Below are 22,320 nucleotides of genomic sequence, written 5' to 3'. Positions count from 1 at the left end.
GGCTAGGGCTGCATAAACAGAAACAAAGTGATTTCACTCCTAAATGACAGTGAATTGAGCAGTGAAATTGCAGGGGAATGATCTATACACTAAAACTGCTTTATTTAGCTAAAGTAATTTAGATGACTATAGTGTTCCTTTAAGCTTTAGTTTGGGCCATGGTTATAAGGACATAACTGATAATGGCTTACCACTGGAACATTGCGGGATATTGTAAGCATCATGACCAATACATCCTAGTGGGATGCACAACTTTTAAATCCCTGACAATTTCTTTATTCTTAGCTTATTGTGGATCGATTGTTTTAACATCTTGCCAAATTGAGGGCGTTGGGGCTTCTAACACTTTTTATGGCTTAAGCATGCCCACATGCCCACACAGGAAGTCCACTACCTTCATCCACAGGAGTTTTAAACATGAATGCCATTAATCCCTGCATGGCTTACATCACAACTTTTACAACTGAAGGACTCTGAAGACTTTCATCATGTATACATCCAGGGGCATATTAGCCGCGAGGCTAACAAGGCATTTGCCTTGGGCGGCATTTTCCAGGGGGCGGCAAAAAACAGACAAGCTCTCTGGGCGGGCGATCTGCTGGGCGGCCGGCGAGGGAGCACTTCCTCTGAGCTGTCTGCTCAGCTCACTCGCGTGCCGCCCGCAGAGTGAGGCTGGGAGCCGGAAGATGACGTCATATTCCGGTTCCCAGCCTCACTCTGCGGAGCGCGAGGGAGCTGAGCAGACAGCTCAGAGGAAGTGCTCCCTCGCCGGCCGCCCGCCAGCGCCGCCCAGCAGATCGCCAGCCCAGCAGCCACTGGACCACCAGCATTCCCAAAGGTAAGGAGGCTGGGGGGGGGGGGTTTAAATAAAAAAAATAAAAAAGGGAGTGTGTGTGTGTATGTCTGTTAGTGTGTGTCTGTTAGTGTATGTGTGTGTGTGATGTCTGTCAGTGTGTGTCTGTTAGTGTGTGTGTGTGTCTGTTAGTGTGTGTGTATGTCTGTTAGTGTGTGTGTGTGTCTGTTAGTGTGTGTGTGTGTGTTAGTGGGTGAGTGTGTGTTAGTGGGTGAGTGTTAGTGTGTGTGTGTGTATGTCTGTTATTGTGTGTGTGTATGTCTGTTAGTGTGTGTGTGTATGTCTGTTAGTGTGTGTGTATGTCTGTTAGTGTGTGTGTGTATGTCTGTTAGTGTGTGTGTGTATGTCTGTTAGTGTGTGTGTATGTCTGTTAGTGTGTGTATGTCTGTTAGTGTGTGTGTGTGTTAGTGTGTGTGTGTGTTAGTGTGTGTTAGTGTGTGTGTGTTAGTGTGTGTGTGTGTGTGTGTTAGTGTGTGTATGTCTGTTAGTGTGTGTATGTCTGTTAGTGTGTGTGTGTATGTCTGTTAGTGTGTGTATGTCTGTTAGTGTGTGTATGTCTGTTAGTGTGTGTGTGTGTATGTCTGTTAGTGTGTGTCTGTTATAGTGTGTGTGTGTGTGTATATGTCTGTTATTGTGTGTGTGTGTGTGTGTGTGTGTGTGTATATGTCTGTTATTGTGTGTGTGTGTATGTCTGTTATTGTGTGTGTCTGTTATTGTGTGTGTCTGTTTGTTATTGTGTCTGTGTATGTCTGTGTATGTCTGTTAGTGTGTGTCTGTATGTGTTAGTGTGTGTGTCTGTATGTGTCTGACTGTGTGTGTGTATCTGCTAGTGAGTGTGTCTGTTAGTATGTGTGTGTTTCTGTTAGCTAGTGTATGCGTATCTGTCAGTGAATGTGTGTGTGTGTGTGTGTATTAAGAAGGCGGGCGGGGGAAGGGTTGGGTGGGGGTGGCGCGGGCGGGCGGGAGGGGGGTGCCTGAGTTTTGTCCTGCCTAGGGCAGCACAAAACCAGGATACACCACTGTATACATCATAAAATCATTAACCATCACTTATTCAAACATTTCAGTGAGAACACTGGTTCTAAATGTGTAATATTAAATCTATGATGCACTAGGTGGAAGAGTGCCATGTGCTGCCTGGAGTGAGCCAAGGTGGGGTTTTTTCTGAAGAACAAACATCAGCAGCGCCCCATTTTCAAAGGTGCAGCATGATAAATTAATGTATAGAGCATGAAAGTAAAGTAAGATAGCCTTACGTTGGTAATATTGCCTTTATAATATACCTTTGATGACTACTTTGCACTTAGTGTATCTTCTTTGCACACTATACCTGTTTTGGTTATTTTAGGTTTCTTGAGCAAATATTGAACATTTCACTTTTTTTTCTTTTGGTACAGCAGTGACCTACTCCACTTTCTGTTTGATATTTTATTTTAATTAGAACCTGTATACAAAAAATACTGTACTGCAGTTGTCATAAACCAAGTTCACAAAATGATGGCAGCAGGGTATATTCTACATTTCAAAAGGTCATTACAGGTCAAAAAGAAAATAGCAATTACATTTCCTTAATATTTCATATAGGTAATGAAGATAATATTTCAGTGTTTCAGGGGTTATAATACCTTCTGCACCGAGGAAGACATCAGAGAAACAAGCATTCTCAGGATGAATCCATCTCCAATCGCTAACATGGCTTGATGGTGATCTGGGTTTGCTGCAATGTTACCCAGAGAGGCACAGCTGTAATACTAGAGGAAGCAGTGAGAAAGCAGAAACCATTAGATGTTTGTGTACCAGTACTGGTCTGTTACCTTATTTTGCATTGCATTCTAAAAGAACAGAAAACAAAACGATGTGTATACAGATATATCGATCAGGAAATAGAACGTATACGCTTTGAGATGTATAATTTTACATATAGATGTAGATCTTAATTCATGGGACATTTGGCAATGATATGTTGCCCCACAATGTATTCACTTATTTTAAGTTTTACAAAAGCAAAAAAATTACAGCTTGTCTTGAGTAATGTCAATTACTACTACACCATGCCATAACAATATTTTTATGTAACAACAGATTTGTCATCTATCCTCTAAACAAGAAGTTGCTAACCCACTCTTCAAAGCACAAAAAGTCCAGGTTTTAGACTATTCCTTATTCTGTTCCATTGGGAATACTGACAAAACCTGGACCCATTGGTCTGACCATTTACTCTTGTCCTTAAACGATTTACTTTGTTGGTGATAATCAATCTGTATGTAAGGCCACAAGTTCCCATAGAACTTTTAAGGACCACTTTACGTCACCAACTACAACCTATAAGATAAAAGACTGTATAACATGTCACACCAGCAATGTAATATATATGCTTATCTGCCCGTGTGGATTAAGATATATAGGTCGCACGACACGCCAGCTACACACTAGAATAGGTGAACATGTGTACAACATACGTAGGGGTTTTGCGTTACATCAGGTGTCAGCACACTTTAAAGAGCAACATAATAGTGACCCTACTGGTCTATCATTTGTTGGAATCCAAAAAGCACTTTTCAATTGGAGAGGTGAGGATCGCATAAAGAAATTAGGCCAAATGGAAATGAGATGGATCTTTGAACTTAATACTCTCACTCCATTTGGCCTTAATAATGATTTTGAGCTGTGCCACTTCTTATAAAAAAAAAAAAAAAAAAAAAGGTTTTAATTTATCAAAAATATTTTTTAATTAAATTTTTTTTAAAAACTGGTTTATATTTTATATTTTACATTTTGATCCAGGATATCGTGAATATCTTGTATACCAGTATACTTTGTATTTGGATCATTTAAACTAGAGTACCTTATAATTGGGTTTGGTCATTTTAAATATGTGCATGTCCTATGAAAAGGGACATTGTGGCTAAAAAGGATTGAAAATTGATACAAACAGTATGTTCAAATTAAGTGTTAATATTGATTTACTAATTTTCTTCATTTCTCTTTTCTTGAATATTAGGGTTCAAGGTGTATAATTAACAGGTTTCTATATGTTTATCAGAAATGTATCAATCAGTCATGTACAATATGCATTTTTCAAGTAGCTATATGCAATGTGCAATTAGAAATGAGAGGATCGTATAAAATAATGAACAATTGACGAGCTGACATCACTGCATCACGTCCTGAGGAAGCTTTGGCGAAACGCGTAGACGACGCAGTGACGCACGCCACGCACGCTTGTCACGTAGTGAGGTATTGTCCTGTGAAAATACAGCTCACTGTATTCAGCTGTAACACACGAGAGATGTCTTCTAATTAAGAGGGTCACTTGGTGGGTTATTATTTACCTCAAAAAAATTATTCAACAGAGCAGGGTTCACATGCAGGAAAAAAATCCAGGATCAATCTTGTCGGATAAAACACATGTACAATATGCATTTTTCAAGTAGCTATATGCAATGTGCAAGGTGTATTCTTTGTTGATTAAGTATAGGGTTAATAGAGATTGCAATTTTCAAATCAACACGTTTTTATAGAGACTATTAGAAAAGATCCAATTAGAAATGAGAGGATCGTATAAAATAATGAACAATTGACGAGCTGACATCACTGCATCACGTCCTGAGGAAGCTTTGGCGATACGCGTAGACGACGCAGTGACGCACGCCACGCACGCTTGTAACGTAGTGACGTAGAGACGCAAAGGGGGCGGAGCACCCGGGAAGCTCGAAAAAACCCTTACTGACGCCCAGGATCACCAAAGCGGTCTGCTCTCACCGACATATCCGTGGAGGAAAGAAGAGAAGCCGGCTGCCAGCTAACACCACACCTGGGCTCAGACAATTGCAAAGCGTGTGTGAGTAGTAGCTGGGACTGCATAAAACTCACTTATTTTTATCTTGTAAGAGGCTTACAATTCATTTATCCATTGTTTATTGTGTTTATTTTGGTTTTATACAGTATCTTTTAAGTATTTTACTCGAGATTGAATTATATCAATCCCCTTCAGTGTTAGGAGTGTTTTGTGTCTAGTAAATAAATTGTGTTATTTTTTCAAAACTGTGCTTCACTATTATATGCACTTTATTTATCTTTTCCATATACTCATCTGAGCTGAAACGATTTAAAGGATCATATGGAAATATAGATCTGACTTTGCGCTCCACCTACATAAGTATTTTTGATAATCAATCTACTCCAAAAGTCTAGTTCAGCCACTACTATGTTCTCACATTCCATTGGCCAAAATGACCATTAGCTCTGAAAAAAAATAAATTTATGTGTGGCCACCATAATTTTGCTGATTTGAAGGCCATAGTGAAAACAACTGAAAAACCAATGCTCAAAGAAGAATTTCTCAGAGCAGGTACCAAAACCTCCTAAAATGTCGTGCAATTTTGAGGTATTGTCCTGTGAAAATACAGCTCACTGTATTCAGCTGTAACACACGAGAGATGTCTTCTAATTAAGAGGGTCACTTGGTGGGTTATTATTTACCTCAAAAAAATTATTCAACAGAGCAGGGTTCACATGCAGGAAAAAAATCCAGGATCAATCTTGTCGGATAAAACACATCCTTTAAACGCAAAGTATTACATAGGAACACAATGTGCGGGGGGATTGGGACAGGCACAAAGGTGGGAGTTACGCTTTGTGATGTACAAGGCACTTTCTCAGCACCTCTGTTGTTTTTTGTGGGCAAAAGAATTACAGAAATGTTAATTAACATAATAAAAGATAGGCCCCATTCTATAAGTTATAGCAACAAAAGAATCTCAATAACATGCCAAAACTTTGGTGGAAGCAGTTGTGGCAGAGGACACATGTCTGCCACATCAACATGCTTAAGGTTAGACGTTTTACCACTCAAAACAGGGAGGTTTGTTAACTAAAGAGACACTACGGTCACCCAGATCAATTAATCTCAATAAAATGGTCTGGGTGCAGTTATGTTGTCCTTTTAACCTTGCAATGTACTGTATGTATTCCTAATGCTATAATGTTCCTTCAATATATGGGATAATTAAGCTGTATGGCATGTACATAGCCTACGGAACAAAAAAAAAGAAATCAAAGAATATACAAATAAAACAATATATCAAAATTGAACACGTCAATATTAGATGGGGCTCAACTGTTACTTATGATGTCACTACTGGTATTAACAGTGTAATCTAATCAATAGTCCATAAAGGACGTCTCAAAGTTGAGATGGACTCCGTCAACAGTTGCAGCAACCATAAGAAAGTAGATGCCTATCTGCCAGCAGTCAGTGAGGTCCCAATTTGCAAGAAATTCCATTCCTGCACATTTGAGTGACAAGGCGGTACGATTGTCTCCATAGGACAGTGTGTCTGGAGAGATCTCTATAAAAAGTAAGGGGAAACCACAATAGCGATTGAATGACTCGGAACGGTGCACCCTAAATTCTCTTTTACTTTACAAATGCTGTAAACTAGCAACATCAGTTAAAACAAGGGGCCATCTACCTGACTCCATTTCTTAATAGTATGTAATGAGATTAAGAGTGGAAGTACGTCAGACCTCACAATAAACCAATTAAACTGCACGATGTGGATGGAATCAAGAGATCAACCAAACAGAAACAATATGTGACAAAAAAACTACATCAAGAAAAAATTTAATAGGATGGAAATAGCAGCTATAATCTAGTTCTCCGAGCATAACTATGGTTATAATATTAAAACAAATCATGAAGCACAGCATAGTTTAGAAAGTTATTATATAATTAAGGAGCCACACGGAACTATTCAGGAGCCAAGCTGCTTCTGTTCAGGTACTATGGAAGAGATGCAGCACACTGTTTTGGACAAGTCACTCAAAGAGTAAGGAATAGCCAGTGGCATACTGGGGACCCTAGGCCATGAGCTTAAGCAAGCCTTTAAGGAAGAATGCGGTAAAACCAGTATTTATTGCATGACCCTTGCTACTTACTATTTATCTTCAGAAGGAAAAAAAAAAAGAAGAAAAGTGTTCACATATCGGATTGAAACAGGCTCTTAGCAACAGCTGTTTCTATTTCCATTTCAAAGCTGAAAATGTCGAATGGATTTGCCTCAAGCATTAGTGACTAAACTAGAATAGAGCTCAGCAACTGCAATTCACATTGTGACTCAGCTACACCTGGCTCTGGGCCAACAGCTGACGTATCAACCAAACATTTCAAACACATATAAATCTGATAAAATAGCAGAATGCTAAGAAGGGTAAAACTGAATATATGCAGTGGGCACAGATTCTACATCTTAAATTGACAAATTGAATAAATATGCAATACACAAAAAACATTGAATATATGGATTAGGTTTCAATGGAAAGACAATAGAAAGTTAAAAAGTGATTATGCTATGTAATACATCAGATTTGTACAGCCCTGTGTTAATACAGTGTAAGGAATCACTGTACTATCACACCTGCTGTATAATAATAAATGTATATATCTGTAACATACTAAGGAACAATGATGTGTAGCAAAGAAAAGTTAATGGAAATTAGATCTGTTTTAATAGAAATGAATTAAAAGTTATGCACATTTTACGATCACTTAAAATTACATTTTAAACAAATTCTATTACAGGCCACATTACTGCCATTTGAGTCCAAAATATCTACATAAAAACAAATATGGTTTTCTTTCCCCGTTTAGAAGTGGTTACGATGTCAAATCCATTGATATCTTGATTTGTAAATCAAAAAGTGTAGTGTATTCTTATCACCATGACAAATTATAATTAACACAGGCGGACGTGGTGTGTATAAAACAATCACCCACACTGCTATACACCAATCTATAAAATTCCACTCTGTTGGCTTGTTTAGATTATTTTTTATATTTAGTATATTTCTTAAATTGTGTACAGATTTTCCATGAAATTGTATATATTGGAATAAAACAAGAGAAGGTTCTTAAACGTTTACAGACTAAATAACATAATTCAAAATAAAAATGAGAATTTTCTAGGCACTACGATAAAACATCTTAATGCCAGCTCCTGTCACTACTCATCTGATTGCTAATGAACTGTTGTTCATAGAGAGTTTATCCAGTCTAACTGCGAAATACTGTTCTATCTTCCTTAAAATCAGACGTCTGGAGATAGGTTGGAGATATGTTTGCAAATTGACCTAATTAGTGTCATTTAACAGTAGACCTTTTCAACAACTTGAAAGCCTCAGTTTGCCCTTTATCAACTGCAAACAAATGACACTTAACCCCTTAAGGACCAAACTTCTGGAATAAAAGGGAAACAAGGGGTTAAAGAACATATTTTAAAAATCTGGGAAGAAAGTGACGAGCCGTTTATTCTTCTAACCCTTAAGAGATTACACATCTTAATTGCCGACTACCTGGCTACCTGTGCTGGCTGGGACTACCCATACAAGCAAATACACAATTAAAAACTAAAAATAATTTACCGTATTTTGAAATGACAGAAATAACTGTAAACATTGGTTGGCACGTTATCATACTGCTCTGAGGGGATGGATTGAGGCCATAGGGCAGACTCATGCAGCAATGTATAGGATCACTTATTTTCACTGTTTATCTTAAAACAATAAAAGCCTTTACATCAACCTGCTGAATCTTGTGGAGACGTTGGAGTCCATGAAGATACATCTAATGGAACAGCCCCCAATAAATATCGGGGAAGGACCCTTTGAATCTTAATTGCCCCTAAAATCTTGTGAGTATTGTGTTACTTGTCACTTTGACAATTAATGCACACATGGCCGTTCACAAAGATTAAATGTAGTTGTGTGTATACAGTGACAGTAACCTCTGTATGGTTTCTATTCGGTAAGATGTGCGGCACTGCAACATAATAATAAATACATTCTCTACTGAGATCAGACCTCATAGTTGTTATTGGTAGAGCCACTTCCTGGTTCTATCTGAAGCGGCAGTCAGCTAATTACAGCTGTACTGTTTCAGGATCTTGGAAGACATGCTTAATATTAATTTTATTCTTAATATCATTTTAATGAATTGTCACTATAAACCATTAATAATAAATGGTCTCTCCCTGTTCATTTTTAAATGCAATGGTCATTGTATAATTGTAAATGTACATAAATAGTCTATACTTTAGTAACAATGCTGGTTTTAGCAGTTGCTATAGATAGGTGTAAACATTACAGGCTTTATCTTGCAAAGCTGACCTATGACTGAGTTTATATTGACTTAAGCAACAGCAGCAGCTGATCAATAGTGCGCTATTTACGGTAAATGGTAAATTAAATCATGCAAGCACTAAACGAATGGCCTTTGAACTGATACACATCATTTTAAATATTATTTACTGACACATTTTTTGAAAGTGCTGCAGCCCTCTGTACACGGATTGAAGGGTAGAAGTTAGAACAAAACCTAAAGGGTTATTTACTACACTGTAGGCAACATTTAGGCTAAAATAATCAGTTTGGACAAACATCTCCAACTCAGCTTTGGCTATGCTAGCCTGAATTGTGCAACTCAGACTGAATCAAACTGATGCATTAGGTCTTGAGAGCCCACATTACAAGTTTACAATATAATCGTTATGCACTAAAATTAGAATTTCAAATGTCAGGCTCAAAAAAGCGTAATTGGAAACATAGCATCCTTAGAAATGTGTTTTAATTCAGCTGCTGTAAGACTTTGTCGTCTGCTGGAGTTCACAGTGTCCTGCTCGGCAGACTGGAAATAGGAAGTCTGCAATGTTTCTCCCCCCCAAATTAGGTAGGAGAGTAGCTTTTAGAACTGTCTCTACTTGACCCTCATTAGGCTGTGCCTATACATACACTGTGCACTGATCTATGAGAATATGCATACATATATACACACTGACATATAGATATATAAAGTCTAGTTGCTTAAGTTAAAAATTATGCATGATTGGGGGCGGGGCCTGACCGCCAAGCAGAGCGGACGCTAATCGGAACAGCTCCTGCTACCAGAGGCAACGATTGCGCTATAACAGCCCCCAAACTACCTAAACTCAAAATATAAGAATACAGAGACAGCGGTGACGTTAAGGGGCTTCGAATGACTCCCACTATGGAGAGCTACCTGAGAGATTACTCTGTTTGTCCTGCGAAGCCGACAGGCGCGGGAGAGACGGACGCTCTCCCGCTGCCACACGAGGCTGGAAGGCTGAAAAAGGGCCCACGTCCTCCCCCCTATGGACCGGCAGGGGTTATCCCAGTCCCGGGAGGCCGTTCACCTGCTCTATGGCAACAACTGCAAGCTAAGCTGACTGATCCCGACATGGCGGACCACCCACGTGGGCCCACGGCAGCGGCGCAGCAAACTACAGACGACAGAATCAGCGCCATCTTTGAGTCCTTCTGGCTTAAGCTGGAGAGGAGAATGAGAGACTCTCCCCTGTCCACACGAGGGAACTCACCGGAGAATGACCTAGAGGGACTCCCGACCGGACAGGCACTCACCAAAGCCCAAAGCCGACGGGATTAACCTCAGAGGCCGCCTAATCCAGAAGCTAGACCCACGGCCGACCAGCAAGGGGCCCCATTATACGGGAAGAAAGTGATACCTAACCACTCTCCAGCCAGGGGCCACCCGAAAGCGCTGCAGCCATCTACAACTACTTACCCAGCAGCCACGGTGAAGTCGCAGGGGCCAGGAAAGTCTGACCACACCGTACTCCTTCCTGGGCCGAAGGCCCCCCGGAGAGCACCTCCACGGCACCAGCCACACCGCCGGAAGCCCAGCCGTCGCAGGCGATGGCGAAACATCCGAGCTCTCCAAGGCGCCCAACAGAGGGAAGACCCGGCCTCAACTGCGAGATCCCGTGTCTGTGGCCCACAGGTGCTGGCCTTCATACCGGCCTGGGGCTGGGGTGCTCACTCCTCACAGCTACGACCTACCAAACCCCTGCCGACCCGACCAGCGTGAGATGCCAGCCTCCCCAGTAGGGGCATCGGCTGACAGATGGCCCGCCGGCCCGCAGCCCCACTTCACGCCGCCCACAGCCGAGAACACTTTGGGGCACAGCCTGTTCTGTCAGTGCGGATACCATTTAGCAACCTCTAATGGCTATCCACACCGGGACATTGCTTTCTAGACGACTAAGTCGGCACTCAGTGAGTCTCATTGGACTTGATCGCTTCAACTTGGTAAACTATGTAATTAGACGACCTAGCCTGTAATACTAGCGACACTGCCACTTTTAGACTAAGCTCGCTCAATAGCATTACAATGTCCAACCTGCATAGCTAATGTTGCAAGGTTATCCTGCTTATTCCTCCCTGACACCAGCAACCACGGCTGCCCACATGTTGCCAAGTTAACTTTTTATTCAGATATGGTTTACTTATTATATTAGTTTAACAAAGCAGTCTAAGTATGAGAGACTCAATAAATCCAGTTAAGTTAGAAAAAGCAAGTATAGCTTTATCTCTGCCATATCTTTTTGTTTCATCTTTGTATGTTTATTGTTGTGGCTCTGACTTCCATAACTTGTATAACATTTAACCACACGCCTGTATTTGCCTTCATTTAATTAGGCTTAACCCAAACAAAAAACTACATGCATTTGATATAACGACACCTAACGGCCAGCCACACTTAACATTTGGTTCAGAGGGCATGCAGAGTGCACTACATCAAAACCAAACCTAAAGCGAACTTAAACGTGTTCTCCTATGATGTTTTATGTAAGCAACGTTTACTTATGCTACTTTCATAATTATACTTAAATATGCTAGCCTTCCTAGCTACTTCTCACTCTGTTGAAATAATTGTTTAGTTGAACTTACCAAATTTACAAAAATGTGCGAACCCTCACACCAGTGTTTATTCTATGTACAAACTGTGACACGCTGTTGTGGCGTATGACATGATATGTCTGTAACCCCCCGCACAACAAAAATAAAGAATTTAAAAAAAAAAAATGATGCATGATTGTCCCATACCTGAATCTCAGCATCATCAGATTGCAGTAACAAGGTAAGGACAGGTAGGGCTCCCTTTCTGCAAAGGATACTCTTGATCCTCTCTGCAAAGTAAAATAATGTATTGAAACCCAGCAAGCAAAAATGTCAGAGAACATCACAACACTCACATTACACACGTTTCCCCTAAAAGATAAAAAAAAAAAAAAAAATTTGCCCATGCAGGGTGGGAAAATTCAGATCACACATTAACAACTAACTTCTTCAAACACAAAAATAGAAAGAAAAGAAAAAAAAAAAAAGATAGTAGTTCCCTTACATTGTTATCAATATTGGATGGTTTTGGTTTTTTTTTTTCATGAGTTCTCAACGGTAGAAACACAAGAATTTCTTTTCGTTAGACAGGTACACAACTGTCCCAAACAACTGTTTATTGTCACATTACTTCCTTCACCAGAACAGGAGGCAGAATCAAATGAAGGGATGTGCAGAGTGTTTTTTGAAGTGTATTATAATACAAATAAAGCATGAGGCAACAAGATAGGAATGGGTCATCAATCTAATGCCATGTTCTTAAATTGTGTTGCTATCAGAAAGGGAAAGATAATGATAGCTATTTATGTCAGAATAACAATGTTTATATTTCGTTTCTTCATTAGAAGTGTTCCTACACACTGGTCAGTTGTATTTATTTGTGTCCTTATACATGTTAATACCTTGTAATACTTTAAGTCATTTAAAATCTAAAAAAATGTCATTGTTAATTAAGGTTTTGGAACAACTGTTCTAAACACATAAGTTACAAAGTCCTAATGTGTTTTACACCCCACCTCCTATAGAATGTAAGCTCGTTTGAGCAGGGTCCTCTTCAACCTATTGTTCCTGTAAGTTTATCTGTAATTGTCCTATTTATAGTTAAATCCCCCTTTCATAATATTGTAAAGCGCTACGGAATCTGTTGGCGCTATATAAATGGAAATAATAAATATAAATGGCAATAATAAAAAAAGTTCTCCTTCAAACTTTCCTGAAAAAAAAGAAAGCTCAAAGTATAAGAATGCTTCTACCTACCCCTCTGAAAGCTAGTAATAATCCATGTTCTGACAATCTCTTGAGGCTTCATCTTACCAACCTATTTGTGTTGATTTTTGCTGAATACCAAATTACCGTATATACTCGAGTATAAGCCGAGTTTTTCAGCACATTTTTTGTGCTGAAAAACCCCAACTCGGCTTATACTCGAGTCAATGTCTGTATTATGGCAATTTGCATTGCCATAATACAGACTGGGGGCTGTGGGGTCTGCAGAGCGGTTACCTACCTCTCCTGCAGCTCCTGTCAGCTCCTCGGTCAGCTCCCAGTGTAAGTCTCGCGAGAGCCGCGGGGTCATAGTGCGGCCGCGAGACTTACAGTGTGAGCTGACAGAGGGAGCTGCACGGACCGGCGCGGTGGAGAAGGAAGCTGACAGGAGCTGCAGGAGAGGTAAGTAAACTCTCTGACAGACCCCCCTCCTACACAGTGCCCATCCACTGGACCACCAGGGAGTGAGAGCCCCCCTCCCTGCCATGTATCAAGCAGGGAGGGGGGACGAACAAAAATGAAATAAAATAAAAAATAATACTAAAAAATAATCATAATAAAAAATTATTAAAATAATTAAAAAAAATAATAAAATTGCCCACCCCCCACCAAGGCTCAGCTACACACACACACACACACACACACTGCACTCATACGTACACACACGCTGCACTCATACGTACACACACGCTGCACTCATACACACACGCTGCACTCATTATATACACACACTGTAAATAAATATTCAATTAATATAATTTTTTTAGGATCTAATTTTATTTAGAAATTTACCAGTAGCTGCTGCATTTCCCACCCTAGTCTTATACTCAAGTCAATACGTTTTCCCAGTTTTTTGGGGTAAAATTAGGGGCCTCGGCTTATATTCGGGTCGGCTTATACTCGAGTATATACGGTAATTAACCCCTTAAGGACCAAACTTCTTGAATAAAAGGGAATCATGACATGTCACACATGTCATGTGTCCTTAAGGGGTTAAAGCCATTATCTGTGCCAATTTATTGTTTATCTTAACTACTCTTGTACTCTACTTTCAGAATATTCCATTCTCTAAGCCATCGTATAAAAATGTATAATCGCTACAGTAGGGTTTAACTCCAGGCTCCATAACAACTTCACCACCATCTAACATTAAGGACTTAAACCGTTAAGAAAAACAGTTTAACCCCAAACTCTGGAAGACCGCGCCCAATCGCTCTGCCCCTCTATTTCTTATAAGGCTACCCATTCAGAAAAGAGGGGATCTAGTGATAGGCTGAGAGTTATAGCTGAAGCTTGCAGCCCTTCAGCAGTGCCGGACCGGTCCGACTTTAGCCTCAGATCTACTATCTACTATCATAGGATAGTAGAGGGACATAGTGATCAGACGCAGCCTTCTAGAGTTTGGGGGTAAACCGTGTGTTAATGGTTTAGCTCCATAAGGCAAGAAGGCACTTGGCACCCATATGCACCGTAACAAATTGCAATGCCTGGAGATCCTTTAAAATTTAAAGTCCTACACTCTTAAGCCAGGTCTTTAATGTTACTAATTACTGCAAGTCTGGAAAGTCCCTTCCATACTCACTAGGGGGTGAATTTCTACTCATCTGGGCTAAATATTTACACAAAAGAGAACTAATGAGGTCAGAATTCCACCTGAAACAGGAGGAAACTGCACCCCACTAGAATTAACTCTAAATTAACAAAAAAAACATTTTAGGTAATAACCTTTATTAGTATATGAGTTTCTGATCTCTATGATTTATGTGGAAATATTATACAATTTTTTAATGCTAATAATCCTATTGCCGTGCTACTTGTTTGTAAATATACTTATTTTCCTCGACTATTTGCCATATGCCCCCCCCCCCCCTTTGTATGATACATTTAGCATATTATGGTTCAATTGTTATATGGGCAACAAAGTGATTCCACAGCAATCTTTGAAGTATGTCATCCTGGGTGATCTCAGGTAGACATACTCACAAGTGAATTTCATTCACTTTGGGTTGCACTTTTTTGTTGTTTGTGTGTGTTGGGTGTTTTCTTAGTAATAAAGATTATTACCTAAAATAATTTTTTAATTTAGAGGTAATTGTAGTGGGGTGCAGTTTCCTCCTGTTTCAGGTGGAATTCTGACCTCATTAGTTCTCTTTTTTCTATTCATGTATTCTCTGGGTTATGCCCTTATTACCTCTGTAACCCAAAAAAGAGTAAGTTTACCTTACATCTGGGGCTGTTTTTTTTTTTTTTTTTTTTTTTAATATTTACACACCAAGTAGCTAGTGGCAAGTGAAAATGTTTAGCCATGGCTTCAACCAATGAGATCCGACCCGGACTGCTACTATGAACAATTACATATCTATAGAGCTCCCAGAGTCCAGACTGCCATTACAACCACTTGCACATCTATAGGGCTCCCAGTGCCTTGACTCCCACCACAACCACTTGCACATCTATAGGACTCCCAGTGCCAGGACTGCCACCACAATCACTTACACACCTATAGGGCTCCCACTGCCAGGAATTAGCTTATTGGTCAAGATTACTGTCATCATTCACGTAATTTCTCCCCCCGCCCCCTCTCTTGTTTTGAAACTTTTCAGAAACCCAAAGCACTTTGGCAATTCGGACCAATGTCATTCGGTTTGGTTTGGCACTTCCGAACTACCGAACTTTCATAAGCATCCGAATTTCCAAATTCCACGAAATTCGTCCGAATGTACATTTGGAACAAAACAAATTGCACAGGTCTACTGAGTTAACGTGACAGAAAGAATATGTTTCTATATACTAATCTAATCAAGTTTCCACATATAAGAAAGGGGATTCCTGTATGCAAAACACCCGCGTTTGTTGAATTAACCTGTGTCAATCATAATACAAGTATGTAATTAAACTATTTAACTTCACATGTATAAGAGAGAACTTCTCTGTATAAACACCTGATCGAGTTAGGTTGAGAATAGCTCCAACTGCATTCTGCTGAACCCTTGGGTCGTAAGACTTGGCCAGTGTAAGGAGGGGAAGGATACCCCCAGCAACGCCTATTGCTTCACGATTGGACTCTGGAAGAAAAAGATATATTCAGAGGGTTTGGACATAATATAATTAATCATGGCTAAGACAGGCCTATTTGAGGCAGCACTGTTGCCTAAAATTATCTTTAATTACATCAGTTTAATTTAAAACAAGATTTCCAGCAGATCATAATTTTCAAGGTAAGCTACGTTAGTCTGGTAATAATGCATGGAAATATGACAACATTTTGGAATTATTTACCTATATACAGATTAGGAGGTCAGTATTGAAGCACAGTGCTGTAACAGCACTCCATGCATACGTTTTAGTGCGTAGATTTCTCATGAGTCCAGATAGACTGGATCCAGTAACATGGGTTGGTTTGCCCCACTGGAGCACTGGATTGTCAGTAACATTTTCAGGCTAAGTCTCCTTTCTGTTTTGCACTCCGTGTAAAATCTCAGCAAATCCCTATCTAACACATCTAATTCATGTAGGATTATCTTGCTCAGGTTCCTGGTATAGGCACTTCAACAATGTCCTGCTCACCATTGCTTAGATTCCCTTGTAACAACTATCATTTAATCAGTTCAGATACCCACCGGACATTGCAAGCGTCATGACACAGGCGCATGAGTTACACTGCACAGCAGAATCTCCTGACTCCAGCAGCTCCAGCACTGGTTCAAGTAAACCCACGTGGACAACAAGCTCCTTATTTACTGCACAAGGAAGAGAAAACAAAGTCCACAGTCATTGCCTGCTACTTATAAATGTCTCACAGTGGTGGTTCTAGAGTCTATGGTAAAGAAAACACAAACCTGAAATATGGAGGTTTCTTACAAAGTAAAATGATTTGAAAGAAGATAAATAAAGCACACTATACACGATGAAAAGGTGCTGTTAATGTTGACAACAATCCCTACACATCAACACCAACCAATCTCATTTATAGGAGTAACGGAACAAAGCTCTACTTTAAAGGGAAACACTAAGCACTAGAAATTTTGGTGGATAGATCATGTCCCTGCACACTCATTGCTTAATTATTTGCCATTTGGGAGTTAAAAGTAATTTTGTTTCTGTTTGTGCAGCCCTAGCCATACCTCCCCTTGCTGTGATTGGTACAGCATGAATGAAAAAAAATTGTTTAATTTTCAATCAGATCTTACAGAACTATATCTCTTGCTCTGTTAATTTAAATATAAACACACAGGAGGCTGTTGCGGGTCGTAGCAAGCAAATAACAGTGCAAAAGATAAATTCTAAACTAAACAAATGCATGTGCAATGAGGTAAGGTAAAAAATGTATCCTCTTTTTCAGGCCATGTGTAGATAAACTATGGCAAGAGCTGCATAAACAAAAGGCATTTAACTCCTAAATAGTACAGAATTGAGCATTGAAACTTGCAGGTACATGATCTCTAGTTGTTTGTTGCTTAGAGTGTCTCCAAGGACACGGGCGTCTCATAGACTTTGTCAATGCAGTGCAGCTGACACCTCTGATTCATGAGCAAATATTTGCATATAGAAAGCTCATTCTCCTGTTTAGTGTGACCTCTAAAAAAACATGATAATTTTGTAAGCCCCAGTTTCTATTTTCTTTTTTACAATGTATTCGCAGTAATTGTACGTTGTAACAATGTTGTAGCTGAGCACTGATCTCAGCATTTCTCATCATCCTCCAACTTTCAGGTACTGACTGAATCTTGTAAGATTCTCCATCTCATTTATCCCAACTTTGTTACCTTATTATTATCATCATCATGCATTATTATTATGTGGTACTATAACATTGTTACCATTTACACCTGTAGTTTGCCACTGTAATTTTCTGCAGTTTTTTATTGTTGTTTTCATTGAATGTATTCCACCAATATTTCATGTACACATAGTTATTAATATTTAGGGTGATAGAATTATCGCCATCCCTCTCCCTTAGACCCACCTGCGTTCCCACTATATTTACAGCATGTCCCTCCAGCTGTTTTAGATTGTACTGCTCATTATCCTTAAATTTTACCAGTAACTGAACTCTCCGTTACCTTCCTTTGATCATCACTTCCAAATCCCCCCTGCTACCTCTGTCTCAAAACCCCATCATATCCTTTAGATGTAAGCTCGTAACCTAACAAAGCACTTTGCGTAAAAGAGCTTCAATGGCAGGACCCTCTTTACCATTTGTCTGTATAAATTGTATGTTCTAACCTAATTGTACAGTGCTGCGGAATGTGTTGGAACTTTATAAACAGCCAGTAATAATTAAATATAAATACATTTAACAGTTTTATATAGCAAAGTGAAACATGCCCAAAAGGCAAGACAATTTTTTTTTTTTAAATTAATTTTCATGACTTGACATATGTTGAAAATTTTTTGAACTGTCAAACTGTTAGCAAGGACTGGCATAAAAGATACATTTTTCACAATAAAATTTAAAGAAAAAAAAAATCCAAATCGTATCTCTACATACATACTTACATAATATTGTTATGTAATTTAAGAAAAATGCATAAAAGATGATTGTAAGCGGCACTTACAGTTTCCTTCAAGTAAGAAGTTCACTAAGGACAAGGAAGACATCTGCTGAACTTCTAGGTCACTGGATTGCAGCAAAGCTTGATAGGGCCCCAGGTATTCAGCTGGCAGAGGAGCATTCACTAAAAATACAGAAATGGACATAAATAAATTGAAAATAGGTAATAGCATGATTGCTTGGATTTATTTAAATGGTGAAAAGAAAGAATATTTGTTTTATCTGGTCCATGCAGTATTAGATCTCAAACCAACCATGAAAACCACAAATCGGACTGTTCTAATGACACTGAATCCTCAGCTCAGGCACTAAATAAGTAACTCCTAAAAAGACACTCTAAACACCAAAACAACTTTAGCTTCAGTAAGAAGTTTTGGTGTATAAATTACCTTTTCTTATCCCCCGCTCTGTTTATTCCCTGCTAGAGTCTGCAAAAGCCTACTGAGTGATTAAAGTTATTGTGGCAAAAGCTTCTTCCCACGTTTGCCATGGACTCCTGGAGGAGTGTGAAAGCCGGCTTCCTGCCCACCGAGTATGGTCTAGGTCTGGGACAAATGTTTCGGAGTTACTCTGCCAAGCAGCCATTAGTAGCTTTCCCTGGGTGCACCTGGTTCGGCACTTTCCCTTCATGCGAATGAAACCGAACGCTAGCTCTCTGGAGGGATTTGTGGGTTTCCGGTCACCTCAGCAGTGCTTAGCCTCGAATATTATGGAACTGTTTTCGGCATAAAGTGACCGTGCGGTTCACGGACAACTTGATCCATCAGGAGAGCGCTTTTTGGAGAGAAGGTGCCTGAGACTAAGGGGAACGAATGCTACCTGAAAGCCAGGCGGAGCACCCTGTATTGCGGCCGCAGGAGGTCCTGAAAGTTGATCGGCAAAAGCACCAAATGCCCTGAAACTATTTTGTGCATAGGACCACGTGTGCGGCTGGTCAGAACTTTAACATGGCGGCGTTTCCCCTACACTGCATGGATCTGAGAGCTATTTGGAGAATTTGGGTGCTCAGATCACGGCTATTTGGGGATGTATTATTTGTGGGGTTATGGCATATTTTATGATGTTTTGGGGTAATTTTTATGTTTTTTTGTTTGCCTCACTGTTCCTGGGAGATAATTAGCTTACCGGCTTAGCGCAATTATCTCCCAGGCCCAGAGATTCCTGGGAGGGGCTTGTGTTGAATACAATGGAGACCCCCTGCTTGGGTCTGTGCATAAAAGGCTGAGTTTGGCTCATTAAAATCAGTTGCACTCCCAGAACTATGTATTGGCTAGTTACTGTAATGGGAAAGGGCTAATCACCTTGTTCCAGCTCGTGGAGGATTCGGCGGGGAAAGTCCTTGTAAAGACTAGAGCTCCCAGGATTGTGTGTTGTCCAGTCCCTGGGAGTGAATAGAGCTTGCCCCGTATCCTGTTCCGGTACAAAGAGGCTCCAGGAAGACCCCAGTCAAGCCACGGCAACTAGGGCAGAAGCGCTGAGGTTTTCCCCTGTTCCAGTTAGGAAGTGGTACTTGGCAGATGTCCCCAGCCAGGGTACAGGGAGCTCCACTACAGTTAAATTAACAAAGCAGGCCACAAGAACTTCTAAAGTAAACACACTGTGCTATGAGATTGGATTTCTTTCCATGGGTCACAGCCAAGCGAGGTATTGTAAGGGCTGCAGGCCTCCCAAAAGTTCCAAAATGTGTTACCTGCTTCTGGGGACACCAGACAACCGACCACAAATGCCTAGTGTGAGTGTCGCATTATACGCACTCTCTCTACACTAAAGCCATTAAGAACATGCAGAGAGTGCTGAAACAGCACTCCCTGAATTGTATGCAACAGCATGCTTGATTGACAGGAAGCTTGAAAATCATCCCCTTTCTGTTAGGGATACAGCCAACATGAAAAAAAAATGTCATTGTAAATCAGATGTTAACGTGTTTCAAGAGATTCTTTTGTGTTAGGAATACAAATCTCTATGCTTTACACTATAGTTCCCTCTGGTTCTCCCGTCCTCCACCTCGTCTAATTTGGTGGTTTTGAATGAATGCCATTGGCAAACTATTCTGATAAACCGGTATTTGTGTCCACTGTGGCAAGGAAACACATTTACTTACAATGTTGGCTCATATGTAAATAGTAAAGAGCTGCAGAATGCTGGAGATCAGCGTTTTCTGAAAATGCCAAAATCTTCAAAGCATCCAGAGTCTCCTTTCCAAGTGGTGATGATTGCAAACCTACAAAAATAATAAAAGAAAAGAAAGTGACAAATGATTAAAAAATTCTATACTATGTATATTCCACTCCTGGTTCAATTAACAGGAAATATGTCTCTTAAACCACGATTGTTCTTTACTAATGTAAAGCAGCTTTGATCAACCAGTCCTCAGTACAAGAATAAACAGCAAGGACTTTAAAAGTCATGTACGTAAGTCTGACATTGACTTAGTTTGGCATTGTGGTTGGCCAAGAATCAATCAAGACATGTTTTTATGTAGATGTATATACATAATGCAGGATAAAGATGTTAAATCTTAGTCCGTCTATTAGACTTAACATGCTAGCAATTCTATAGGTTTAGATTAACAATGCTTCATTTATATGCAAAAGTATGATGATGTCAGCAACCAATCACAATCTGGAATTTCAACAGTTGAACTGATTAATCAATACAATTCTACTGCACAGATAAGAGGAAAGGATTGTTTGAAATTGCTGATCATGGTGGATATCCTCTTTACAAAGGGAGGTCATGTTAACAAAAAATCATATATTGAACTTTTGTTTAAAAATTATATATATTTTTTTGTGATGTGATATATACATAGTATATACTGGTCAGGGGGAATATTTACAGTTTACACAAAGATCAGATAACTTTTCTGCATTCTTCATCATTTAACATTTTAGGCAGTCATTGATAGACATCAACAAAACACTTATACTTATTTAAGAATTGAAAATGTACAGACTGCCCAAACCACATATAAATATAACAGTCAATAGGCCAGGAGCAGATCTAGTGCCTGCGTTCAAACCACAGAAACCCTTAGATGCTCAATTGCTCCGTTTACCCGGTGATGCTAACATAACCTGACAATGGACAGTTATCTTGATTTATTTACCTTTATTTTGTATTCTCATTAAAGGTATTATACCAGACTCAGGCACACAATAATTCTGCTTTTAAATCCTGCCCACAACCTTACCCTAGTTACCCTAGTAACTGTATGCATGGGGGACATGCCCATTTACTTTGTTTCGCGTTATGTATATATATATATATATATATATATATATATGTATTTTTAATATATATATTTCACCACCATTTATTTACCTTGTGTCCCTTATATTATATATAAAATAACAAATCCAATAAACTACAAGTGAAGAAACTACTTGAAAAAAATTAAACAGTATCATATCACATCAGCAATTTTTAAAATGCTATATGAATGTGCAAAAAGAAAAATAAAGTCTGGTGGCATAATAACTTTAAACGGACCCAGTCGTATTATGCTTTGTTTTCAGTTAATTATTAACTGTAGCTATGAAAGGTTATAAACAGTCAAATCATTAACACACAATGAAAGGAAGCGGAGTCCCTTTAAGTTGTAAAAACGCCACCCACAGGTCAGCTGTTATTAAAGAGACACTAACACATTTTAAAGGAGCTCTACTCATTATTGAAACTAAAATGTAGTAATATCGGATAAATGACCCGTGCAGCCTGCACAATTCTACAAAAAACAATATTTTTAAAAGAATATGTCCCAATCATAAATGATCTCCAGCCACCAGGTTTTCTTTTATGTATAAAGTATATAATCTGAATGAGTTTGTTGAAAGCTTTGGGAGTAAAATGAGATGTGAGACCTTCCCCAATCTCTTCCCATATATAAGTCTGAGACTGTAGAGCAGGCTTCCCCAAACTCCGGCCCTCCAGA

At 39.5% G+C, this 22,320-nt stretch overlaps 1 protein-coding gene across 1 annotated transcript in view; it reads right to left on the bottom strand.

Moving 5' to 3' along the window:
• The window catches only part of LOC134587121 (uncharacterized), a 55,761-nt gene that overhangs the window by 24,722 nt on the left and 8,719 nt on the right, over positions 1 to 22,320 (bottom strand). The window contains exons 2-7 of the mRNA XM_063443264.1: positions 20,488 to 20,607; positions 18,391 to 18,510; positions 16,453 to 16,572; positions 15,775 to 15,897; positions 11,774 to 11,856; positions 2,479 to 2,604 (exon numbers count right to left, since the gene is read on the bottom strand). Coding sequence (XP_063299334.1) covers positions 2,479 to 2,604; positions 11,774 to 11,856; positions 15,775 to 15,897; positions 16,453 to 16,572; positions 18,391 to 18,510; positions 20,488 to 20,607 — 692 coding nt within the window. The remainder of the gene's footprint in view (positions 1 to 2,478; positions 2,605 to 11,773; positions 11,857 to 15,774; positions 15,898 to 16,452; positions 16,573 to 18,390; positions 18,511 to 20,487; positions 20,608 to 22,320) is intronic.

The sequence above is a fragment of the Pelobates fuscus genome, chromosome 2, assembly GCF_036172605.1.
Source record: "Pelobates fuscus isolate aPelFus1 chromosome 2, aPelFus1.pri, whole genome shotgun sequence".
Lineage (NCBI taxonomy): Eukaryota > Metazoa > Chordata > Amphibia > Anura > Pelobatidae > Pelobates > Pelobates fuscus.
This window is presented reverse-complemented; position numbering and strand designations above follow the sequence as displayed.